Source organism: Carcharhinus amblyrhynchos, chromosome 10 (genome assembly GCF_965287045.1).
Source record: "Carcharhinus amblyrhynchos chromosome 10, sCarAmb.v2.hapA, whole genome shotgun sequence".
Taxonomy (NCBI): domain Eukaryota; kingdom Metazoa; phylum Chordata; class Chondrichthyes; order Carcharhiniformes; family Carcharhinidae; genus Carcharhinus; species Carcharhinus amblyrhynchos.
The window spans coordinates 61848357-61861336 of NC_137333.1; the positions used below are offsets into that span (position 1 = coordinate 61848357).

General features: G+C 42.3%; 1 protein-coding gene across 2 annotated transcripts in view; it reads left to right on the plus strand.

Moving 5' to 3' along the window:
• The window catches only part of LOC145348985 (PC3-like endoprotease variant B), a 709624-nt gene that overhangs the window by 446747 nt on the left and 249897 nt on the right, over window positions 1–12980 (plus strand). For both annotated transcript variants that reach the window (XM_080197162.1, XM_080197161.1), the window contains exons 8-10: window positions 3715–3797; window positions 5449–5537; window positions 12029–12201. In XM_080197162.1, the coding sequence (XP_080053288.1) occupies window positions 3715–3797; window positions 5449–5537; window positions 12029–12201 (345 nt within the window). The remainder of the gene's footprint in view (window positions 1–3714; window positions 3798–5448; window positions 5538–12028; window positions 12202–12980) is intronic.

Below are 12980 nucleotides of genomic sequence, written 5' to 3' on the forward strand. Positions count from 1 at the left end.
TTATTGAGGAAACAAGAAGCAAGATGAAGGCCCTTGTAAACTTGCATCACAGCAAATTAAAAGAGAAAATGGAAATGCAAATGAATCAGAAAGTTATGATTGGATGGTAAAAGCATAATTTTCAAGAGCAACAGATTGGAGAAACACAGTGATGTCCTGAGAAATAATGGGATGAAATTTATTAATGGCAGATTTTGGGCACCAGAATATCAATGCGCACAGATTAGATGCCAGAAATCACAGACCTGAGCCTTGTCCAAATCTGAAACTGATGCCTCATTAGCATAATTTCTATAAGCTGGCAATATGCTAACTGGGCATTCTGATGAAATTTGTCGGTCACAGTGATGACACTTGGAGCTGGATGTGTTGCCAGCAGCCGTCCTCATTTAGGACCTGGGAAAGGGGACAAGGTGACTCGGAATGCGATGGTGAGGGAGGGAGTTAGAAGCCTGTGCTGGCAGCAGACTGCAACAGTGCTGTAAGACGAGGAGCAGCTGCTCTGCAGGAAATTAAAATTCAAAACCATACGGTTTTGTTGGCGGTGCATGCCAAATTTCAATGTGATGAAACAAGTGTTCGGCCCTTCATCATCGCTATGTGCAAGAAACCAATGCCTGTCTCAGGTTGCTGCTGCGGATAACACCTGAACCAATATGGTGCTAGACGTATTCAGACACAAGACATATAGTCCTGCAAATTTTGTTGCTTTTTCTCCCCAGTTCGCGATCAAAAATCACGCATAACTGGGTCCATTTTTTCTACCAGTGAGATAGAATAGACAAATGTACAATGAATTCTTAGTTCATTGAAGCATAGGATTTAGGAGCAGAAGTCAGACATTCCATCCATCGAGACTACTCTGCTGCTCAATAGGGTGATGGCTGATCTGGGCATGTCTCAACTCCACTTTGTCCTCCAGAGCCTCCCACATCTATCAAAAATCTGTCTAACTGTGCTGTAAATATGTGCAATGACCCAGCCACCACTGCTTTCTGGGGAAGAGAATTCCACATACTGACAACCCTTTGAGATAAAAAAAATTCTCCTCATCTCTGTCTTAAACGGTAGAGCTCTTATTCTTAAACTGTCCCCTGGTTTCTAGTCTTGCCCACCTGGTATCCAACCAATCAAATCCCTTCAGGATCTGATATATTTCAGTGAGGTCACCTCTCATTCTTCTAATGGGTAAAGGCCTAACTTGTTATTGTTCATAAGATAAGCAAATGGAAAGTATTCCATCACATTCCTGACTTGTGCCAAGGAGAGATGGTTAGATTCTCATTTGTTGGAGTTGGCCATTGCCTGGCATTTGTGTAGTGTGAATGTTATCAGCCCAAGTCTGAATGTTGATCAGGTCTTGCTACATATGAATACAGACTGCTTTTGTATCTGAAGGGACAGCATGGTGGAACAGTAGTTAATTCAATTGCAGAGTTGGGTGACTGTGTAGAGTTTGCAATTTCTCCCCATGTATATGTGGGTTTTCCCTGAGTTCTCCAGCTTCCCCTCTCAGTCCAAAGATGTGCCATGGCAAATGGGCAGGGTAACAGGTGTAAGGCAGACACACGTGCCTGGCTGTGATGCTCTTTCAGAGAGTCGGTGCAGACTTGATGGGCCAAATGGTTTCCTTCTGTACTGAAGGGATTCTATGAAGAAGCACAAATGGTGCTGCACATTGTGCAGTTATCAGCAAACATGCCTACCTCTGACTTTATGGTGGAAGGACGATCATTGATGCAGCAGCTGAAGATAGTTGGGCCTTGGATACTACCTTGAAGAACATCTACAATGATCTCCTGGAACTAAGATGATTGACCTCCAACAAATTCAACCACCTTCCTTTGTGCTAGATTTGACTCCAGCCAGTGGGAAATTTTCAGCTGATTGCTATTGACTTCAGTTTTGCTCGTGCTCCTTGACGCTATACTCAGTCAAATGCTGCCTTAATGTCAGGGTTGAATTTTCACCTCACCTCTAGAATTCAGCTCTTTTGTTCATGTATGGGTCAATGCTATATTGAGGTCACAAGCTAAATAACACTAGTAAAACCCAAACTGAGAATCAATACGCAGGCTATTGCTGAGCAAGTGGCACTTGATAGCACTGTCAACAACCCCTTCCATCACATGGCTGATGATTGAGAGTAAGCTGATGGAGTGGTAATTAACTGGTTGGATTTGTCCTGCTGAATATCAGGATGGGATTGTTGAGAACGATTTGGAGCTGAGGCAGGGTGGTCAAATTTCTCCTGCCTTGTTACTGGAAAAGGAAGCAATTAAACAGGTCTATGGATGTTTAATGTTCTCTGTTTTGGAACATATATCTACATTGTGAGGTAATGTAAGGTTTTGGGACAATGAAACAGTTGAAGGAATACAAGAAGATAAATACTTTTATCACTCTTCAGCTGACGCCTCACATCCTGCATGCCCAGCTCTCATTGTGTCTTCTGTGCACTTTCCCTGAAGTTACCTGGCTTCCTCTTTATAGATGGTCACATCAAGGTTCCTTCAGCCAGTGACTGATGTGTGTCACTGAAAGCGGGCAATTGTCTCCTGTGCAAAGAGTGCTCAGTACTGGTATTGGGTCTCCTGAATGAAAATGTAGCTCATTTTCTAATAAAGGCATCAATCAACTTGAGAAGTAAACGCACCCCTCGGCAAACTGTAAAAGGCAGTCTATAACAGAGCAAAGTAATTTGTGATGTTTCAGTGTCAAGAACAGGGAATTGAAGTTTCTGTAATTGACTTTTCTCTAAATCATCATTATAATAAATTGAGGGCGACTTGGTGAGGTTTAAGTAACAAAAGGCTTGATTGCCAACAAATAAATACGTATTTACACTAATGGGGTCAGACAGAATAACTATCCAACTGTACAACTCTCTTCTCTAACTCCAACTGAGGATTCTTCCTGATCTGCGTTACATGCCCTTACACTCAACTGGGTCCAGCCCAATCATATAACCTTCAGGAACACCTCCTTAAAGGGGCCATGCTACCACAGTCAAAAATTAGAAATGTTTCCTTTGACAACATCTTCCATACCTGGGACCTCTACTCCTCAAATGACAAGGGTAGCAGATGTATGGGAACACCACTACCTGAAGGTTTCTCTCCAAGCCATGCGCCATCCTAACTCAAAACTGTACCATCATTTTTCCTTTGTTTGCTCAGTCAAAATCATGGAATTCCCTCCTAACAGGACTGTGGGTGTACCTACTCCCCTTGGGCTGCAATGGTTCAAGAAGGTAGCTCACTACCAGGGCAATTAGGGATGGGCAATAAATGTTGGTCTAGCCAGTGACACTCACGTCTTGAATAAATTTGGAAAATCACAAATGGTGCCACATCAGATAATTGGAGTCAGTCTGTTATGCATGTGCGCTTTTGTGTGGTTGCATTGTCAATGTTTGTAGTGAACAAACTCTGATACACATATTTTCAGAATACTTCATGCTATAAATGCCATGCAAATACAAATTTCCAACAAAGTGATTTTATGGCCAGTTTACTGAGAGTTTGCATTAACTGTAAACTTGAGAAGTTTGTAAATATGTGAGATTGAGCTGAAGGGATAAGAGTCAATATACTTTCAAAGCATTTAAACAAACTAATTGGCCTCGAGGGAGACCATTAAAGTGATTGAAATGTATTTAGTGCCATTACACTATACAAACAAAGGGTTAATTTTGTGGTTTTATTTTCACAGGACCCTAATGCCAGCTTTGATTTCAATGACCATTTTGATGATAGACATGATCCTATTCCTAATGATTTGAATGGAAATAATGGGTAAATAAAACTTCAACTAATTTTTTGATCCTTAGTAATAATAGTCTCTGAATGTTTGCATTTTATGATTGGTCAGTGATTTGATTTGGTGAGTGGAACTTCTAACACATGCCTCACCTACTGGCCCTGGCTGTTGTCCCCCACTGCTCCATAGACCAAGTCACATTGCCCAGCAACTCATCAACCCCCCTGTTTCCCCACACCCCCCCCCCCACCATTTCCTCAACGCAACTTCGTTTCTGGCTAATGACGATGACGATTGTGTGTGAAAAGCCGTGAGAGGGAGTGTCATGAGGGTGGAGAGAGGTGAGAATGGAATGGGGGGGATGTGAGTGGAAAGCAGTCATGTGGGAAGAAGGTAAACACATGGAGAGAAGATGGCATTGGAGGAAGAAGTGGGGAGGGAACAAATTACAGATGACATGGGGGAGATGGTACAGAAAGTGATACTGAGGAAGGGTGCTTGGGTGAGGGTGGGCAGCATGGAGAAGAGCGAGGTGGGGATAATGGTGAGAGATGGAAAGGAGACAGCATGGGCGGGAGTTTGGGATGTTAGGGAGGTATGGAATAGGTGATGGAAATGACATAGGAAGAAAAGGTGGGAAGTGTAGCAAAGGGACACAAGATCTGGATTAGGTCACTTGGTCCCTCGAATCTGTTCCACAATTCAAGTAGTGCACGACCCATCTGTACTCAAGCACCATTTACTTATCTCTTTAAATCCATACATAACAAAAGCCTATTAACTCAATCCTGGTAATTTCAATTGATGAAACATCCATAATTTTATCCTTCATCCATTTATCTTCTGAAATCAACTTCCACAATTTTCAAACACCATGTGGCATTGACATTGTTTTTATTTCCCTGAAGGGTGCTGCTGATTGAAGTGGTATTATTGGTGTTGGTGATTTGCACATGTTTGGCTTGTTGGACATTGCCCCAACTGGCAAATATTCCCATCAGTGACATTTGGCTTCGTTTTAATAGGACCACAAGTTAAATGTCAGCAAAGGCAAAGGCTGTCTATTTTGGCTTCTGGAAATACATGCAAAACCTCCAGCCTTCCTCCTGGCTGTCTTCTCAGGCTTTGATCTGTGGAACTTTGGCATACTGCTCAACTGCAAGCTCAACCACTTTCTCCACATCCAAGCTGCTGCCAATACCACTATCTTTTCACCTGCAAAGCAAACCTCCAAATCAGTCTCCAGTCTACATCTTTATTATTGTGATAATGTTTCTTTTCCAGTTGCCTCCTTGACATCCTCCTCTCTTGCACCCTCCAAAAAAATGCATCCAAATTGCAGTCTTTTCCATTCTCTGTTCTAACAAAGGAAAATAACATTGCAGATAAAAATGTTGAAACAAGACAAAACGTTTTTGGGTATATTTTTAGGAAATATAAACTAAAAGTTAATATATCAGATTTTAGTGATCTGATTTATGTAAAGTAATTGTGGATTCTGTGAGTACAATATGTTCAGCACGATTGTTGATCTGTTATTTCCAAATGAAAGAATACTGGGCAGCATAAAATGAATTCTTTCATTTGTGAATCAAGACTGTAAATTCTCAGCTTTGTTGTGATGATGTCCATTAGACACACACATCACATGATCTCTGTTCTTGTGTTTCTTTTCACATCACCAAGTCACGGAACAAAATGCGCCGGTGAAGTGGCAATGGAGGCCAACAACAGCTTCTGTGGGGTTGGAATTGCATACAATGCAAAGATTGGAGGTAATTCAATGTGCCACGTCATTGGGACAAATGCGGATAAATTCCTATATCTTCTGTGTTGTGCCAATGCATTTTGTTCTGGTGGAATTGCAGCTGCAGTGACACACTGGGCTGTTCACATGAGCGTTTTCTTGATGCTCACGGATCGCAGGGGTGCCATTTTGACTATACAGCACAGCCTCTATGCCATTTTCTTCTGATTTTAATAAAGTTTATGTCAGCAAATTTCTAAATATAAAACTCGATTTTCAGCATTCCCAGCACAAGTGGAATGTAGTGCAGGATCGGAGCTGCTGTATTACAAACACATTAAATCGAGGAGTGAAACAATGGTATTACTGTGATTGGCAGTCACACTGTTGTGGAACTCTTGGTATACTCTCCAGAACATTCATTTTCAATTTTAATTGCCTTTCTGTGTCACTCTTGTTCCTGTTGCTGATGTGACTGTCACTTATATTTTTAAATCTGGTTTGTTTCCTTTATTAAAGACAGTGAAGCAGAATGTTACACCGATAGCACAGCAATCCAATGACAGTAATGAACTCCACAGCAGCTGTATATTAGGCCTTGTACCATGCCAGCTATCATTTTAGTGCTCATCTTTGCCTCATGCCAAAGGTCTGGGTAAATACTGTGATATACAAATGCGTAAAGGTTCCTTGCTGCTGAATTACAGCATCAGAACAAAGGCTGATGCACACTAGTGAATAGCGGCTATTGTGTAGGCTGTTCTGGATGTGAGGGAATTACATCTAATCCTGATCCTACCCTCACCTGACATCTGTTTGCACATCTACCTCCAGCAGGGGTCATTCAGTACTGATTAGGAGTGAAGGAGCTGATTGTTTTTCATCTTTCTGAACTGCAGGACAATGCAGCTGTTTTAATGTTGTGTGCATATTGGACAGGTGGGGGTTGGAAGTTGAACAGGAGGCCCAAACCATTTTTGTGGTTGAGCTTCGTAGTAAGATTCACAGTTGTCAGGGTTATTCCTACTACCGACAGACAGTTCATCCTTTGGGAGGACAAATACTCCAATGGAACTGCATCTATTTAATGGCAACCTGCACCTCTCCTTAAAATCAGCCCCTATCTCTTAAAGAAGAAGTCCTTCCTTTTAGGTTTTCTGCTGTGAAAGTTCTTACTGAGCAGGTAAGCAGCAGGAAGATAGTCTTCACTCCCTGTGATGGGTACTATAAACTCTGATATAGCAATGCTGCAAAGTGGCTGCTGAAGTCGATGCAAGCAGCATTGCTCCCAAAAGCAAAATATTCATTGACTTGAACATTGCTTCTAAGGCCAGGCTCGCATACACAAATCTGTCACTGCTCAGCTGTGCAACACCATGCTTAGCTCCAGTACTGCCAATCCTTCCATCAACCACTGCCCATCGCTCTCTCTCTCTCTCTCTCTCCTTCAGGCACACAGACTTCAATGCAGCTGCTTCCACTACTGCTGACCTTCATTAGCACTTGCTAACCCTTGTCCCTCTTCCCTGTCTCCAGATCCTTCAGAAGAGTGTGTGCCTTTTTATTGCTGACCTGTGCTGAGTTACCATCTATTATTAAATACATATCAGAGGTGAATTCCTGCAGGGTTTCTCCTGCTCATCCATAGTAACTACAGCAGAATACATGCAGAAACTAGGGGAAAAGGGAACAAATACTGTAATGCCATTATCCCCAAGCTTTCAGCAGTTCTTCCACTGCTGTAATAGTGGCTGGGCAATGTACTTCCAAAGTGAATCCATGCTTACGTGATCTAAATGCTGGAGTAAAAAGAGAAAGAGGAGCAACAAGAGGTTAGAAAGGAAGCCAGCCGAGAGCCATGCTGTCTAAGCAGGAGCTGTGCAGTAACTTACCAGCCCATTTCCAAGACCTTTTCCGGAAGCTCTGTCCCTTCTTTTCATGGCAGGAAAACTGTGATCATCACTGTTTGCTCTGCAGCCTGGGCCTGACATTTCTTATGTCTTTGCTCATATATCAAAGTCTACTTCCATTTCTGGATCATTTGGTCCTCTTTGTGCTGTCCCTCACTACGTGTCCATTCATTCTCCTCATTCTCTGTATGCTCCCTTGAGTGGGTTGGGACTGCTGGCTGCAAGGGGATAAAAGGAAGATTGGGGTGAGTGAATGGCCACTTTTATAGTCAATATTCTCCACTGTAACCTGGCTGCAGCCTTTAGGGTAAACTGTTCACTTTAAGGAGACAGAGTGGCACAGTGGTTAGCACTGCTGCCTCACAGCACCAGAGTTCTGGGTTCCATTCTGGCCTTGGGTGACTGTGTGGAGTTTGTATGTTCTCCCCGCATCTGTGTGGGTTTCCTCTGAGTACTCCAGTTCCCTCCCACAGTCCAAAAATATGCAGATTAGGTGGATTGGCTATGCTAAATTGCCCCTTAGTATTAAAAGAGATGCATGTTAGAAGGATTAGACATGGTAAATGCCTGGGTGAGATATGGTTTTAGAGAGCTGGTGTAGCCTCAATGGGCTGAATGGCCTCCGACTGCACTGTTCGAATTCTATGATTTGTGCGTTCAGCATTGTATCCAAATCAGCTACTTTATAGATTGCATATGAGCAAAGATTCATTATATATTAAGCAAGAAAATATCTTCATTCTCATCGAAGAAACAAAAACCATCACATCGCCAACTGCCAGGATATTGTTGATTCCATTTATTGTCATCATTTTCTTTGCATAGATTGTGAAATGTTGGATGTCGGCACACTCCACCACTTTCCCACTCTACGGTAGTCTGGCATTCCCTAGCACTGTTCATTATTTACTCCTGCAGGAAAAATCCAAGCTGTTACTTAACCAGATTAAGTGGACAAAAGCAGACAAGATTTGTGGAATGGATGTTAGTAATGGTCAGTGTAAAGGAGTAAGGAGCTAAGATGTGAGACTTTACAACACGTTATAGGCTGCAAGACATATGACATGAATGGTGCTAGGTAAAATTACTCTGCAATGAGGAACATCAGCTATGGGATGCTCAACGGTGAATACTCAAGCATGTGTTTCTTTGTGATTCATTTGCTGTTATTAATCTGAGAATCCTCTTGCTTTTGGTGATTAAACTCACTCGATACTGCAAGATCCTTCAGATTATGGAGGTCCTACTCACAAACATTGCTTTCCATGTAGCGTACACTGCTACAAGAAAGTGAAATGCTTGCCTTACCCTTTAAAGAACTTATCTAGCCCTTTAATTTCATGTGACGTAATAAGGCTTACTCAGTCACACTTGCATCACCAGGAAGCAGGAACTGAAATGAAAGGTTAGTAATAAATTAGCCATAAATCTGACCCTGTCACCTGATGAATGGTGACAAGATTGCTTTTTAGGATGATCAAATCAAATACAAATAAAGGCAATTACTTGAATGATAGTTATGGAAACAGAACGATATGACCCCATTCTCATCTTGAATAGACCTGACTAATATCCTTTTTGTGGCTTTACCTCTAATCTTGGGAGCGTAGAAGCACCATAAGAACAGGGGTAGGTTATTCAACTATCCAGGAAAATCATGGTTGATCTGTAACTCCATCTGTTTGTCTTGGCAGCATATCCTTCTATACCCTTGCCTTACAGATTTATTGATCCTAGATGTAAAATTAGCTGTGTTAGCATACACTGTTTTTGATTGGACTTCAACACCACTACCATTACAATGAAGAGTTTTGTAACTTCTTTACTAAATAGCCGAGCTCTGATTTTAATATGTCAACTTGTCCAGGGTCACCCCCCAGCTTGAAAAGTTTCTAAATATCCCAAAAATACCTTGCAAAATCCTAACAACTTTCATCAAATCACTGCATAAGTTCTACATTCTAGGGAATATAAGCCTAGTTCATGTGATCTTTCCTCATAAACGAACCCGTGGGACCCTGATGAATTTGCACTGCACACCTCCCAAAGGTGTGAAACCCAGATGTGGCCCTACCAGAGCCTTGTGTAGCTCTAGAAAAATGTCCTTGCCTTTTCTTTAGTTATAAAAGCTAATTAATATTCCATTAGTCCTTTTAATTAATTTTAGTAGCTGACAACTCCATTTTAGTGATCTATTTTCTTGGAGCCCTAAATCTCATTGGACCTCTGCACATTTAAATAGCACTGAGATGTATCCTTCACTGGTTTAATATAGATGACTTCACTCTTAGCTGTATTGAAATCTTTCTGCTTCAGTGTGGTTCTCTCACTGAATCTATTAATGTTCCTTTGCATTTCTATTCTGTCATCTGCATACCTTACTATACCATCAATCTTTGTGACATCAGCAAATCTGGATAGATTGTGCTATCTCTTGGTCATACATATCGTAAATAGTAAAGACCCAATCAGAGAGTCTTGTGGGATATAACTTCCTGCCTATTCGAGAATCCCACTAAGTGGGATTTTGTAGCTTCGTTTGAGCGAGATCGAAAATTCCCGCCCGAGAGTAACGGACATTTCCGTTGTCTGCATCTTTCCCGCTCCAATTCCGTGGCGGGCGGGCTGTAGAATTCTGGCAATTATCTCTACTCTGTCACCACAAGATTGCACAGGGCCTGAAAATGGGTGTGGAAGTGGCATTTTGGGATTACAATGGCTGCATAAAGACAAAATGCTGCAGATGTTGGAATCTAAAACAGAAACTCAGATGGAAGATCATCTAGACTTGAAATTCTCTCTCCATAGATGCTGTCAGGCCTGCTGAGATTTTCTGGTTTTGGTTGAGTGGTTGCGTGCCTGAGCAGGAGACATTTGCTTGCACGAGTTAAAGCTTGCCTACACTAATTGTAACCAGCTGACACCACTTAAAAAAGAGGTGCATTGTGGCTAGAGCAAATGCTGGAAATCTTTTTAAAAGTAATTATGATCTGGCAACATTCAATAAGCTCAGATGGTTACAGCATGATGCAGTTACGTTCAGATCATGGATTTGATATCTGTGCTGGCAAGATGACTGGGTACTATCCTTTTGTCAGTTTAGTCATGACTAAGCGATTAAGGCGTTGGACTTGAAATCAAATGGGGTCTCCCCACAAAAGTTCGAATCCTGCCAACTATGTACTCCCTGCCTATGACTGCACTAATCTGAAAATGCCCGAATTTGTCTGATAGAATATCATAGAATTATGATATTCTATCAGACAAGTGCAGAAGGTGCAGAAGGAGACCATCGAGTCTACACCAACAATCCCACTCAGACCCTGAGCCTAAGGATCAATTTAGCATAGCTAATCAACCTAGCTCTTGCATCTTTGGAGTGTGGGAGGAAACCAGAGTACCCAAAAGAAACCCATGCTGACATGGGGAGGATGTGCAAACTCCACACGATCACCCGAGACCAGAATTGAATCCGGGTCCCTGGCACTGTGAGGCAGCAGTGCTGACCACTGTGCCAGTGTCTTGCCCATGGATCTTGGGAAGCTAAGTAGACTCAAACCTGGTTAGTATTTGGATGGGAGACCATCTAGGAATATTAGGTGCAATAGGTTTTTGGGCCTTGGTAGCTCAGTCTGAAGAGCATCACACTTGTGATCTGGGGTTCAAGTTCAAGTCTGGGAACTGCTTCTGACTAAAAGTGTTCCCTCCCCATGAAGCAGCTGGAAAACTGAGCAATAAATGCAGAATGTTGCAGAGAGAGTGGAAGAAACATAAAAAGAAATGATAACTGCAAAGCATATGGGAAGATGATGGCCTAGTGGTATTATCGCTAGACTATTAATCCAGAAACTCAGGGTTCGAATCCTGCCACAGCAGATGGTGCAATTTGAACTGAGTAAGAAATACCTGGAATTAAGAATCTTCTGATGACGATGAAGCCATCGTCGATTGTCAGAAAAACCCATCTGGTTCACTAATGTCCTATAGGAAAGGAAATGTACCATCCTTATCTGGTCTAGCCTACATGTGGCTCCAGGTCCACAGCAATGTGGTTGACTCTCAACTGCCCTTAGGCAAATAGGGATGGGCAATAAATGCTGGCCAGCCGGTTGACGCCCGTGCCATATGAATGAATAAAAAAAACGCATATGGCAGAGAATGGCCTATAAGATTTGATGTCGCCGCACCTGAGGCATTGATGCAGGAGGTGGAGAAGAAAGTAACATCAACCATCCTCACGGGGCCAGAACTTCATCCAGATAAACTTCGCAAAGATTATGGGATCAGATAGTCCATTGCTGTCTGAATATCTATTGCTTCTATCTGAATAGAAGTCATGCAGTGCCTTTAATCTACAGTAGAAGCATATGTTTTTGTAATGCTAGGTTACTATGGAAGCTCAGACTGCTCTCATCCTAGCTCATTGCCACCAAACAAGCTCAGCTTGCTGCCATCGTAACTATGCTATCAGTTGCAGAGTATCATTGTTTCAGATAATCACTGCATTTACCATGCAACAGTGATGCTACTTCAAAAGAAATTTGTTGTGTGAAATGGAACATTCTTCTAACGTTTCAACATAAATGCAAGGATCGTTTTTCTGTTTAAGGCATTCGTGTCTTGGATGGGAAAGTGACTGATGCCTTAGAAGCTGCCTCTCTCACCTATAACAACAATTATATCGACATCTACTGCTGCTGCTGGGGCCCCAAAGACAATGGGAAGAAACTCGATGGGCCGAGGTCACTGGCAGCCAGGGCACTAGAGAATGGAGCAAAGAAGGTAAGAGATTTACAAATAGATATTACAGATGGACTAGTTTTAAACAATTGATCCACAGTGGAGTGAATAATGTCAGTTATAAATATAAGTTGGCCTGAAGTTCTGTCACGATAGAGAGCGGAATGGTGCAAGAGTCCAAAAACTGGTGTAAATCTGTAATTAAGTAGTTTGGAATAGAACAAGATTTTGGCGTTGGATGACTTTGTCAAAGATAATGACCCATAACTTCCTGGCTCTCCAGTGTCAGATTTGGGGACCCCAAAGGTGCACTGGGAAATCCCTCTCAGATCTTCCCAGATATCGTATTTACATGACAATTGTCCAGAAATGCTAGCTTCCCCTGGACAATTACAGTGCACTGGGAACCATGTGACCAAGTGATTTAAATAACTAACTTTGGACAGTGCCACCAGTGTTTCGCTGAGAAGGTAGAATTTTCCTGTTGTTTTCCAGTGTCAGGCTCTGACTGAAAACAAGCATGTTTCACTCCAGGTGCACAGCTAGATCTGCAATCCAGATTTTCCAGCACTTCATGCACAGGAAATCCAGATGCACAGGAATTCCAGGGGAACAGGAAATCCAGGGACATGGTTTATGGCATCAGACTGACAAGGAAGCGGTGGGGAGGCTGATTAAGTCGGCCTCGCTGATTCCACAGGGATCAGGGTATCACCTTGAAAGAGTTCCCCTGCTCCCGAAAAATAGAACTATCGGGGCTCTCACCACCCCCACAACCACACAAATATTAGCGGCACTCTTTCCCCACCTCAAACAAACAC